The 13,570-nt window shown below is 37.6% G+C and overlaps 1 protein-coding gene across 1 annotated transcript in view; it reads left to right on the forward strand.

Annotated features, from left to right (window-relative positions):
* The window catches only part of LOC138325259 (ras-related protein Rab-3-like), a 34,861-nt gene extending 21,916 nt beyond the window's left edge, over positions 1-12,945 (forward strand). The window contains exon 4 of the mRNA XM_069270788.1: positions 10,932-12,945. Coding sequence (XP_069126889.1) covers positions 10,932-11,122 — 191 coding nt within the window. The 3' untranslated portion in view covers positions 11,123-12,945. The remainder of the gene's footprint in view (positions 1-10,931) is intronic.
* The last annotated feature ends 625 nt before the right edge of the window (positions 12,946-13,570 follow it).

The following is a 13,570-nucleotide window of genomic DNA, read 5'->3' on the forward strand; positions in this document are numbered from 1 at the left end:
AACTGTAAAGTACATTAAATACTGTACAATACAGGGTTTAGGAGAACGTTCCTGTAGCCAAACTGTAAGTACATTGAATACTGTACAATACAGGGTTTAGGAGAACGTTCCCTGTAGCCAAACTGTACAGTACATTAAATACTGTACAATACAGGGTTTAGGAGAACGTTCCTGCAGCCAAACTGTAAAGTACATTGAATACTGTACAATACAGGGTTTAGGAGAACGTTCCTGTAGCCAAACTGTACAGTACATTGAATACTGTACAATACAGGGTTTAGGAGAACGTTCCTGCAGCCAAACTGTAAAGTACATTGAATACTGTACAATACAGGGTTTAGGAGAACGTTCCTGTAGCCAAACTGTACAGTACATTGAATACTGTACAATACAGGGTTTAGGAGAACGTTCCTGTAGCCAAACTGTAACAGTACATTGAATACTGTACAATACAGGGTTTAGAGAACGTTCCTGCAGCCAAACTGTAAAGTACATGAATACTGTACAATACAGGGTTTTTAGGAGACGTTCCTGCAGCCAAACTGTAAAGTACATTGAATACTGTACAATACAGGGTTTAGGAGAACGTTCCATGCAGCCAAACTGTACAGTACATTGAATACTGTACAATACAGGGTTTAGGAGAACGTTCCTGCAGCCAAACTGTAAAGTACATTGAATACTGTACAATACAGGGTTTAGGAGAACGTTCCTGCAGCCAAACTGTACAGTACATTGAATACTGTACAATACAGGGTTTAGGAGAACGTTCCTGTAGCCAAACTGTAAAGTACATTGAATACTGTACAATACAGGGTTTAGGAGAACGTTCCTGCAGCCAAACTGTACAGTACATTGAATACTGTACAATACAGGGTTTAGGAGAACGTTCCTGTAGCCAAACTGTACAGTACATTGAATACTGTACAATACAGGGTTTAGGAGAACGTTCCTGCAGCCAAACTGTAAAGTACATTGAATACTGTACAATACAGGGTTTAGGAGAACGTTCCTGTAGCCAAACTGTAAAGTACATTGAATACTGTACAATACAGGGTTTAGGAGAACGTTCCTGTAGCCAAACTGTAAGTACATTGAATACTGTACAATACAGGGTTTAGGAGACCGTTCCTGCAGCCAAACTGTAAAGTACATTGAATACTGTACAATACAGGGTTTAGGAGAACGTTCCTGTAGCCAAACTGTAAAGTACATTGAATACTGTACAATACAGGGTTTAGGAGAACGTTCCTGCAGCCAAACTGTACAGTACATTGAATACTGTACAATACAGGGTTTTAGGAGAACGTTCCTGTAGCCAAACTGTAAAGTACATTGAATACTGTACAATACAGGGTTTAGGAGACCGTTCCTGCAGCCAAACTGTACAGTACATTGAATACTGTACAATACAGGGTTTAGGAGAACGTTCCTGCAGCCAAACTGTAAAGTTACATTGAATACTGTACAATACAGGGTTTAGGAGAACGTTCCTGTAGCCAAACTGTACAGTACATTGAATACTGTACACAATACAGGGTTTTAGGAGACCGTTCCTGCAGCCAAACTGTAAAGTACATTGAATACTGTACAATACAGGGTTTAGGAGAACGTTCCTGCAGCCAAACTGTACAGTACAATTGAATACTGTACAATACAGGGTTTAGGAGAACGTTCCTGCAGCCAAACTGTAAAGTACATTGAATACTGTACAATACAGGGTTTAGGAGAACGTTCCTGCAGCCAAACTGTAAAGTACATTGAATACTGTACAATACAGGGTTTAGGAGAACGTTCCTGTAGCCAAACTGTAAGTACATTGAAATACTGTACAATACAGGGTTTAGGAGACCGTTCCTGTAGCCAAACTGTAACAGTACATTGAATACTGTACAATACAGGGTTTAGGAGAACGTTCCTGTAGCCAAACTGTAAAGTACATTGAATACTGTACAATACAGGGTTTAGGAGAACGTTCCTGTAGCCAAACTGTACAGTACATTAAATACTGTACAATACAGGGTTTAGGAGAACGTTCCTGTAGCCAAACTGTACAGTACATTAAATACTGTACAATACAGGGTTTTGAGAACCGTTCTGCAGCCAAACTGTACAGTACATTGAATACTGTACAATACAGGGTTTAGGAGAACTTCCTGCAGCCAAACTGTAAAGTAACATTAAACCTGTACATACCAGGGTTTAGGAGACCGTTCCTGTAGCCAAACTGTACAGTACATTGAATACTGTACAATACAGGGTTTAGGAGAACGTTCCTGTAGCCAAACTGTACAGTACATTAAATACTGTACAATACAGGGTTTTAGGAGAAACGTTCCTGCAGCCAAACTGTAACAGTACATTAAATACTGTACAATACATGGGTTTAGGAGACCGTTTAGCCCTGTAGCCAAACTGTACAGTACATTAAATACTGTACAATACAGGGTTTAGGAGACCGTTCCTGTAGCCAAACTGTACAGTACATTGAATACTGTACAATACAGGGTTTAGGAGAACGTTCCTGTAGCCAAACTGTACAGTACAGTACATTGAATACTGTACAATACAGGGTTTAGGAGAACGTTCCTGTAGCCAAACTGTAAAGTACATTAAATACTGTTACAATACAGGGTTTAGGAGGAACGTTCCTGCAGCCAAACTGTAAAGTACATTAAATACTGTACAATACAGGGTTTAGGAGAACGTTCCTGTAGCCAAACTGTAAAGTACATTGAATACTGTACAATACAGGGTTTAGGAGAACGTTCCTGTAGCCAAACTGTAAAGTACATTGAATACTGTACAATACAGGGTTTAGGAGAACGTTCCTGCAGCCAAACTGTACCAGTACATTGAATACTGTACAATACAGGGTTTAGGAGACGTTCCCCTGTAGCCAAACTGTACAGTACATTGAATACTGTACAATACAGAGGTTTAGGAGAACGTTCCTGTAGCAGCCAAACTGTACAGTACATTGAATACTGTACAATACAGGGTTTATGAGACCGTTCCTGCAGCCAAACTGTAAAGTACATTGAATACTGTACAATACAGGGTTTAGGAGAACCGTTCCTGCAGCCAAACTGTACAGTACATTGAATACTGTACAATACAGGGTTTAGGAGACCGTTCCTGCAGCCAAACTGTACAGTACATTGAATACTGTACAATACAGGGTTTAGGAGAACGTTCCTGTAGCCAAACTGTACAGTACATTAAATACTGTACAATACAGGGTTTAGGAGAACGTTCCTGCAGCCAAACTGTACAGTACATTGAATACTGTACAATACAGGGTTTGAAAGTTCCTAGAGAGAACGTCCCTGTAGCCAAACTGTACAGTACATTGAATACTGTACAATACAGGGTTTAGGAGAACGTTCCTGCAGCCAAACTGTACGAGTACATTGAATACTGTACAATACAGGGTTTAGGAGAACGTTCCTGTAGCCAAACTGTACAGTACATTGAATACTGTACAATACAGGGTTTAGGAGAACGTTCCTGTAGCCAAACTGTACAGTACATTGAATACTGTACAATACAGGGTTTAGGAGAACGTTCCTGCAGCCAAACTGTAAAGTACATTGAATACTGTTACAATACAGGGTTTTATGAGACCGTTCCTGTAGCAAACTGTAAAGTACATTGAATACTGTACAATACAGAGGGTTTAGGAGAACGTTCCTGCAGCCAAACTGTAAAGTACATTGAATACTGTACAATACAGGGTTTATGAGACCGTTCCTGCAGCCAAACTGTAAAGTACATTGAATACTGTACAATACAGGGTTTAGGAGAACGTTCCTGTAGCCAAACTGTACAGTACATTGAATACTGTACAATACAGGGTTTAGGAGAACGTCCCTGTAGCCAAACTGTACAGTACATTGAATACTGTACAATACAGGGTTTAGGAGAACGTTCCTGTAGCCAAACTGTACAGTACATTGAATACTGTACAATACAGGGTTTAGGAGAACGTTCCTGCAGCCAAACTGTACAGTACATTGAATACTGTACATACAGGGTTTAGGAGAACGTTCCTGAGCCAAACTGTAAAGTACATTGAATACTGTACAATACAGGGTTTAGGAGAACGTTCCTGTAGCCAAACTGTACAGTACATTAAATACTGTACAATACAGGGTTTAGGAGAACGTTCCTGTAGCCAAACTGTACAGTACATTAAATACTGTACAATACAGGGTTTAGGAGAACGTTCCTGTAGCCAAACTGTACAGTACATTGAATACTGTACAATACAGGGTTTAGGAGAACGTTCCTGTAGCCAAACTGTACAGTACATTGAATACTGTACAATACAGGGTTTAGGAGAACGTTCCTGTAGCCAAACTGTACAGTACATTGAATACTGTACAATACAGGGTTTAGGAGAACGTTCCTGTAGCCAAACTGTACAGTACATTGAATACTGTACAATACAGGGTTTAGGAGAACGTTCCTGTAGCCAAACTGTAAAGTACATTGAATACTGTACAATACAGGGTTTAGGAGAACGTTCCTGTAGCCAAACTGTACAGTACATTAAATACTGTACAATACAGGGTTTAGGAGAACGTTCCTGTAGCCAAACTGTACAGTACATTGAATACTGTACAATACAGGGTTTAGGAGAACGTTCCTGTAGCCAAACTGTAAAGTACATTGAATACTGTACAATACAGGGTTTAGGAGAACGTTCCTGTAGCCAAAACTGTACAGTACATTAAATACTGTACAATACAGGGTTTAGGAGAACGTTCCTGTAGCCAAACTGTACAGTACATTGAATACTGTACAATACAGGGTTTAGGAGAACGTTCCTGTAGCCAAACTGTACAGTACATTGAATACTGTACAATACAGGGTTTAGGAGACGTCCTGAGCCAAACTGTAAGTACATTAAATACTGTACAATACAGGGTTTAGGAGAACGTTCCTGTAGCCAAACTGTAAAGTACATTGAATACTGTACAATACAGGGTTTAGGAGAACGTTCCTGTAGCCAAACTGTAAAGTACATTAAATACTGTACAATACAGGGTTTAGGAGAACGTTCCTGTAGCCAAACTGTAAAGTACATTGAATACTGTACAATACAGGGTTTAGGAGAACGTTCCTGTAGCCAAACTGTAAAGTACATTGAATACTGTACAATACAGGGTTTAGGAGAACGTCCCTGTAGCCAAACTGTACAGTACATTGAATACTGTACAATACAGGGTTTAGGAGGAACGTTCCTGCAGCCAAACTGTAACAGTACATTGAATACTGTACAATACAGGGTTTAGGAGAACGTTCCTGCAGCCAAACTGTAAAGTACATTAAATACTGTACAATACAGGGTTTAGGAGAACGTTCCTGCAGCCAAACTGTAAAGTACATTGAATACTGTACAATACAGGGTTTAGGAGAACGTTCCTGCAGCCAAACTGTAACAGTACATTAAATACTGTACAATACAGGGTTTAGGAGAACGTTCCTGCAGCCAAACTGTAAAGTACATTGAATACTGTACAATACAGGGTTTAGGAGAACGTTCCTGCAGCCAAACTGTACAGTACATTGAATACTGTACAATACAGGGTTTAGGAGAACGTTCCTGCAGCCAAACTGTACAGTACATTGAATACTGTACAATACAGGGTTTAGGAGAACGTTCCTGTAGCCAAACTGTACAGTACATTGAATACTGTACAATACAGGGTTTAGGAGAACGTTCCTGTAGCCAAACTGTAAAGTACATTGAATACTGTACAATACAGGGTTTAGGAGAACGTTCCTGTAGCCAAACTGTAAAGTACATTGAATACTGTACAATACAGGGTTTAGGAGACCGTTCCTGTAGCCAAACTGTACAGTACATTGAATACTGTACAATACAGGGTTTAGGAGAACGTTCCTGTAGCCAAACTGTACAGTACATTAAATACTGTACAATACAGGGTTTAGGAGAACGTTCCTGTAGCCAAACTGTACAGTACATTGAATACTGTACAATACAGGGTTTATGAGAACGTTCCTGTAGCCAAACTGTACAGTACATTAAATACTGTACAATACAGGGTTTAGGAGAACGTTCCTGTAGCCAAACTGTACAGTACATTGAATACTGTACAATACAGGGTTTAGGAGAACGTTTCCTGTAGCCAAACTGTACAGTACATTAAATACTGTACAATACAGGGTTTAGGAGAACGTTCCTGTAGCCAAACTGTAAAGTACATTGAATACTGTACAATACAGGGTTTAGGAGAACGTTCCTGTAGCCAAACTGTACAGTACATTGAATACTGTACAATACAGGGTTTAGGAGAACGTTCCTGTAGCCAAACTGTACAGTACATTAAATACTGTACAATACAGGGTTTAGGAGACCGTTCCTGTAGCCAAACTGTAAAGTACATTGAATACTGTACAATACAGGGTTTAGGAGAACGTTCCTGTAGCCAAACTGTAAAGTACATTGAATACTGTACAATACAGGGTTTAGGAGAACGTTCCTGCAGCCAAACTGTAAAGTACATTGAATACTGTACAATACAGGGTTTTGAGAACGTCCTGAGCCAAACTGTAGTACATTGAATACTGTACAATACAGGGTTTAGGAGAACGTTCCTGCAGCCAAACTGTAAAGTACATTGAATACTGTACAATACAGGGTTTAGGAGAACGTTCCTGTAGCCAAACTGTAAAGTACATTGAATACTGTACAATACAGGGTTTAGGAGAACGTTCCTGTAGCCAAACTGTACAGTACATTAAATACTGTACAATACAGGGTTTAGGAGAACGTTCCTGTAGCCAAACTGTACAGTACATTGAATACTGTACAATACAGGGTTTAGGAGAACGTTCCTGTAGCCAAACTGTCAGTACATTAAATACTGTACAATACAGGGTTTAGGAGAACGTTCCTGTAGCCAAACTGTAAAGTACATTGAATACTGTACAATACAGGGTTTAGGAGAACGTCCCTGTAGCCAAACTGTAAAGTACATTGAATACTGTACAATACAGGGTTTAGGAGAACGTTCCTGCAGCCAAACTGTACAGTACATTGAATACTGTACAATACAGGGTTTAGGAGAACGTCCCTGTAGCCAAACTGTACAGTACATTGAATACTGTACAATACAGGGTTTAGGAGAACGTCCCTGTAGCCAAACTGTACAGTACATTGAATACTGCACAATACAGGGTTTAGGAGAACGTCCCTGTAGCCAAACTGTACAGTACATTGAATACTGTACAATACAGGGTTTAGGAGAACGTTCCTGCAGCCAAACTGTAAAGTACATTGAATACTGTACAATACAGGGTTTAGGAGAACGTTCCTGCAGCCAAACTGTACAGTACATTGAATACTGTACAATACAGGGTTTAGGAGAACGTCCCTGTAGCCAAACTGTACAGTACATTGAATACTGTACAATACAGGGTTTAGGAGAACGTTCCTGTAGCCAAACTGTACAGTACATTGAATACTGACAATACAGGGTTTAGGAAACGTCCTGAGCCAAACTGTAAGTACATTGATACTGTACAATACAGGGTTTAGGAGAACGTCCCTGTAGCCAAACTGTACAGTACATTGAATACTGTACAATACAGGGTTTAGGAGAACGTTCCTGTAGCCAAACTGTAAAGTACATTGAATACTGTACAATACAGGGTTTAGGAGAACGTTCCTGTAGCCAATTGTAAAGTACATTGAATACTGTACAATACAGGGTTTAGGAGAACGTTCCTGCAGCCAAACTGTAAAGTACATTGAATACTGTACAATACAGGGTTTAGGAGAACGTTCCTGCAGCCAAACTGTAAAGTACATTGAATACTGTACAATACAGGGTTTAGGAGAACGTTCCTGCAGCCAAACTGTAAAGTACATTGAATACTGTACAATACAGGGTTTAGGAGAACGTTCCTGCAGCCAAACTGTACAGTACATTGAATACTGTACAATACAGGGTTTAGGAGAACGTTCCTGCAGCCAAACTGTAAAGTACATTGAATACTGTACAATACAGGGTTTAGGAGAACGTTCCTGCAGCCAAACTGTACAGTACATTGAATACTGTACAATACAGGGTTTAGGAGAACGTCCCTAGTGTAGCCAAACTGTACAGTACATTGAATACTGTACAATACAGGGTTTAGGAGAACGTTCCTGCAGCCAAACTGTAAAGTACATTGAAATACTGTGTACAATATACTGGGTTTAGGAGAACGTTCCTGCAGCCAAACTGTACAGTACATTGAATACTGTACAATACAGGGTTTAGGAGAACGTTCCTGCAGCCAAACTGTACAGTACATTGAATACTGTACAATACAGGGTTTAGGGAGAACGTTCCTGTAGCCAAACTGTAAAGTACATTGAATACTGTACAATACAGGGTTTAGGAGAACGTCCCTGTAGCCAAACTGTACAGTACATTGAATACTGTACAATACAGGGTTTAGGAGAACGTCCCTGTAGCCAAACTGTACAGTACATTGAATACTGTACAATACAGGGTTTAGGAGAATGTCCCTGTAGCCAAACTGTACAGTACATTGAATACTGCACAATACAGGGTTTAGGAGAATGTCCCTAGTGTAGCCAAACTGTACGCTGAATTAAACGTGTGCATTAGAGATTAGGTGAACGTTTGCAACCAAAGTGTACAGTGCATTGAATTCTGTAAATTACAGAATTTAGGAGAACGTCCCTGCAGCCAAATTGAACAGTACTACAGACAATCTAGGAGTGATTTTTCTGTGTTCTGGAGCATATCAGAAGGCAAACTGTCCGTAGAAACTGGGCATGGATAGTTTGGTATTGACAGAATTTCACAGATTCTACCTTTTCTGGAAAAGATAAGGCTTTCTGATTTGGCTGTAAGAACTAATACTACATATACATATAGCATGTTATTTTCATAGGGATTATATGATTGCAGTATAGAGGGACAATTTGGTTTGATCCAGAATGTTAAAAATTGAGAAATGGTTCACGGATATACATGTATACCCTGAAATCCAGATTGTACAAATTGAAAACTAAAAATAGATCACAACCATTTTCACCCATGTAAATAACCGACTTCACAAAATTTCCTGGCAGTTGAATAGATGATCTTGCAGGCCTATTGGACCTCTTCTCATTGTTACATGAATCAGATCATAATTTCTCTTAGAACATCTTTCAAATTGGGCCTAACGTTACATGTACATTTGCGTACAGATGGTCTAAGATGTACCTTATAGGAACCTTCGTTAGTGCCTGAATCATTCGAGAGACAAAATCATATTCCTAACTTTTGTGGAAGCTTTCCTAACAATAGTGTCTGACTGAAATAATTGCCACCTTCTGATCAGGTATCCGCAGCAGTTGTTCATGGCAACAGCACATTTGCAAAGCTAGCAAAAATACTCTAAATGAAAGTTTTGGTTAACCGGGCTGTACATTGATTTATGGAGAGAGTGATGGTTTGATTGGCCATATTGAAATGAAGTGAATTCTGAGGTATAATGAATACCATATTAACTGTAGCACCTAGCACACCTAAGAATCATAATTATTGTTTAACAAGATAACAAAATACATGTTCAAGATGAAAATTGCATTTCATGAAGTCAATAAGCATGTGTTGTAACCAGAAAGTGTCCATAGTCATCATTATACTACGACACTCAACAGTTACTTCCAAAGGATGAAAAAATAAACCTTGTAACTATGGTATGGAATAACTTTAAGATTTGTCTCCTTGAATATGTTATCTATAAGTAAAGACTTCTAGTTCACCTGGCCTGAAGGGTAGAGCCCAATGGAAATAGTGGTAATTAATATTAATTCGCTACAGTATATGTCTTTAAGTTCTGAAAGGATTTTAAACCAAAATTGGCTAGAAACATCCTTGAGGGAAGGGGAATAGATTTTTGATAAAGGATGGGTCTGATCCCCTGGGGCAGGAGGAGCAGGTGCACCCAAAAGGGAACATAGAGGACACTCTTTAATATCATTGTTGTACTTTACTTAAATATTGCTGGGCTTAACAAACCAGATGAGTGATACAGGCCCTCTGGTCTCTTGTTTTCTTTTCAGGTGTGTTCAACAAATTAAAGCCATTGCAATTAATTATTTATCTAATAAAATGACTATTAAATTTTCCCTAAACTTTGTGATAATACATTTATAATATCATCAGTTGATGAATGTAAATGACTTGGTTGCCTTTTAAATGATGATGAATATTTATGACTTAATTGGTTGTTCTAGTGATTCTATCAGTTGATGAATATTCATGACTTGATTACTTGGATGATGTAGCCAATTTATGAATATTCATTACCAAATTGTTATATTGTTTTATTGCTGAAATAATGTTATATTTTGTAAAATGTTCATGACTTAGTGAATGCTGTTGATGAATGTTCTTTTAAATTGTTCAGACAATTGCAATTTCTTATTGAGTTTACCCATGGTTTGGTAATTTCATAGAAGACTTATTGAGTTTACCCATGGCTTGGTAATTTCAAAGAAGACTTTTCATTTGAATGCTTTCCCTGGGCCATACTTTACATTTTAGTTTGGCTAAAAATTTTGGACAAAACCACTGATTTCTTTTATCCAAAAAATACAAAAAAAAGAAAGAACCAGATAATTTTTGAAAGTATTTTTCACTAAGATATCGTAATTTTGACATATGTAAATGATTTATCATATATGATTTTCTTCAAGTTATCTTTCAGAATCCCTTATAGCATGGTACATATAATATATATCCAGAATGTACTCATATAAATCTTTGTGTAAAGTATTTGCCAAAGTCAAAGTTTTCCCCTATATTAATAACAATATTTTATTAGCTGTTTCATCTGTCCAGATACAAATATTTCTAAGCATTGTTTTTTTTTTTTTTTGCTTCTTTCAGGTTTGGAATTCTTCGAGACATCCGCTAAAGAAAACATCAACGTAAAAGCAGTGTTTGAAAGATTGGTAGATATCATTTGCGACAAAATGTCAGAAAGTTTGGATTCTGACCCTTCGCTGATCAACAGTCAGACTAAAGGAACCAGACTGACAGAGAACACCAACCCACAACAAGGGGGATGTCAGTGCTAGACAGGGGCAGATAACTGGACACTGTGTGACAATGTGTAGGCTCTGTTTCTCACAAATAAGTGATAGTGGTTAATTCTTGTTTTGGACACTGCACATTTCTGCCCTGTTCGTCAGGGGGACAAACTGCCCCATATAGTTGAAGAATCTCACGAATTAGTTGAGTTTATGGGTATGTTTAATTACCTCAAGTTTGTTAGTTTAAAGAATTACAACCTTATCTGCCATAGTGACACAAATACAAACTCCTGATCTGCCAAAATGATAATAAGTTATTAATACCCAATAATAATGCTGAAGAAAGTCAACATTACAACACTTCTGTAGATCTGTACATTTATAACTTTAAAGTATCAGCACGAAAACTGTCTTTCTAAATGTCGCTATGTATTCAATGACAGATCACAGATATCTCCACTACGGGGTCTGCCATGCCCATATTCTTAATTATCTCCCTTTCCATGACTGAAGGAGTTGTGGTTCCATCTTGATATGGTTGACATGGCAACCAAGCATGAAAATTAGAATAACTCCTGTACAGAATATAAAGCCTTGTTAGTGTGGTTGCCATGGCGACTTGAAGGATGTGAGGTTTTGTTAGTAGAAAGCCAGAGTACTACATAAGTAACCCTGTAGGTGGCGCTCTGTGGTTCCGGTAGATATTATTTGTGTAAAATATTGGAGAGTCGCATGCATGGCTGTCCCGAGTTTCACAGTAGATGTCATGTGACTTTCTGAATTCATTGCAGATGTCGCATCACTATCTGAGTTATACTTAAAATGTCACTAGACTATCCATAATGTACTGTACATTATGTATATGTTGCATGACATCCAAGTTAAACAATGGATAATATCAAATGGCCATGTGTCATGTGACTATCTGAGTTATGGATATCATATTCCTATGTGAATTTTACTGTAGATGGCACATGACTTTGTCACATGACTATCAAAGTTATACTGTAGATGTCATTGACTATGCTGCTGATGTCACATGACCATCTGACTGATACTATAGATGTCGCATGACTATCTGAGTAATACGGTACTGTAGATGTCACATGACTCATCTTAAGTTATACTGTAGATGTTATCTGACTACTGCTGATGTCACATGACTATCTGAGTAATGCTTAGATGTCACATGACTTTACTGCCCATGTCATGTGACTCTCTTAATTAGTAATACTGTAGATGTCACATGACTATATTGCCAATATCATGTGACTATCCGAATTATACTGTAGATGTATGTATTATTGTGCATCCCAGTTGTGCTGACAAATTAGACGAATCGCATTTAGATTACATGTTATATTGCTAACATTCATCCCTGTATATTTTCTCTCATCATTTCATTGTTTTGTTTAGGATATTATGTGCATATTATAAACCACCTACATGCCAAAGAGTTGACTCGTTCTAAATCTCCCAAATTCAACTAAAGTTAAAAAAAAAAAGAAAAAAAAAAAGCTCTGTTTAAACATTTGGTTCTTTATTGCAAGCCTGTAAACAAAGTTGAAGGAGATCAAAAAAAAAAGATATTCACATCAGGTAAAATTTTTATGAAAAAAAAACCACACAAAAAAAAAGGATTTTTCACGGAATTGTAATTAAGCTGATCTGTCGGCAAGCTGGTTGTTCTCGAGTGTTTGAGGATATTGTTTGTACTGTTGAAGAAAATCAATTTTATAAGAACATAAATGTATGTGAAGAAATCCTCTGGTTTATGTCATTTCATACTTGATTTGTTAATGAAGACAGAGAGAGTGATTATTTATCATGAAATACCAGACTATAATTAGTCTGTAATGAGAGAAAAATATATTTTAAGTTTTTTTTTTTTGCTTTTTACCAGTTCCTAAGGCTATTTGAACCATTGACCAAAATCCTAACAAGATTTAATCAATTGAAGAAATACAAAATCTGTCAGTCATCAGCCCTTTCTCCCTGAGGTAAAGTTGAAAGTTAGTATTTACTGAAGGGTGAACCATCTGTTGTATATATTTATATGTAAACCTCTCATTTGAATTCCTGATACATACATTTGTAAACAAATTTTTTACACAATTTATATTAAAGACAATACTTATCTAATTGACATTAAATAGTTATTGTGGAACCTTATTATCTCAAAGTTGGCAGGATACTGGTCAAATCCCGAGTATATTCAAGTACTCCACTCATGTTCATTTGCTATATACTTATTGATTTTTATCCAGCATGATCATCAACATAGAGTATTAATCAATGAAAAAATCAATAATGAATCTAATTCAAAATTTCTTGTCAGCTGTGCAGTCTATGTATATAGATATATATATATATATATGCATGTATTTATGAATTCTATATAGTAAATGAAAGAAAATATCAAACCTACAGTTTGAAAATTCATCAGATCTACCGTGCTGTCAATTAAAGCAAAAGTGTATACTCAGCAGATTT

This window comes from Argopecten irradians, chromosome 6 (assembly GCF_041381155.1).
Source record: "Argopecten irradians isolate NY chromosome 6, Ai_NY, whole genome shotgun sequence".
Classification (NCBI taxonomy): domain Eukaryota; kingdom Metazoa; phylum Mollusca; class Bivalvia; order Pectinida; family Pectinidae; genus Argopecten; species Argopecten irradians.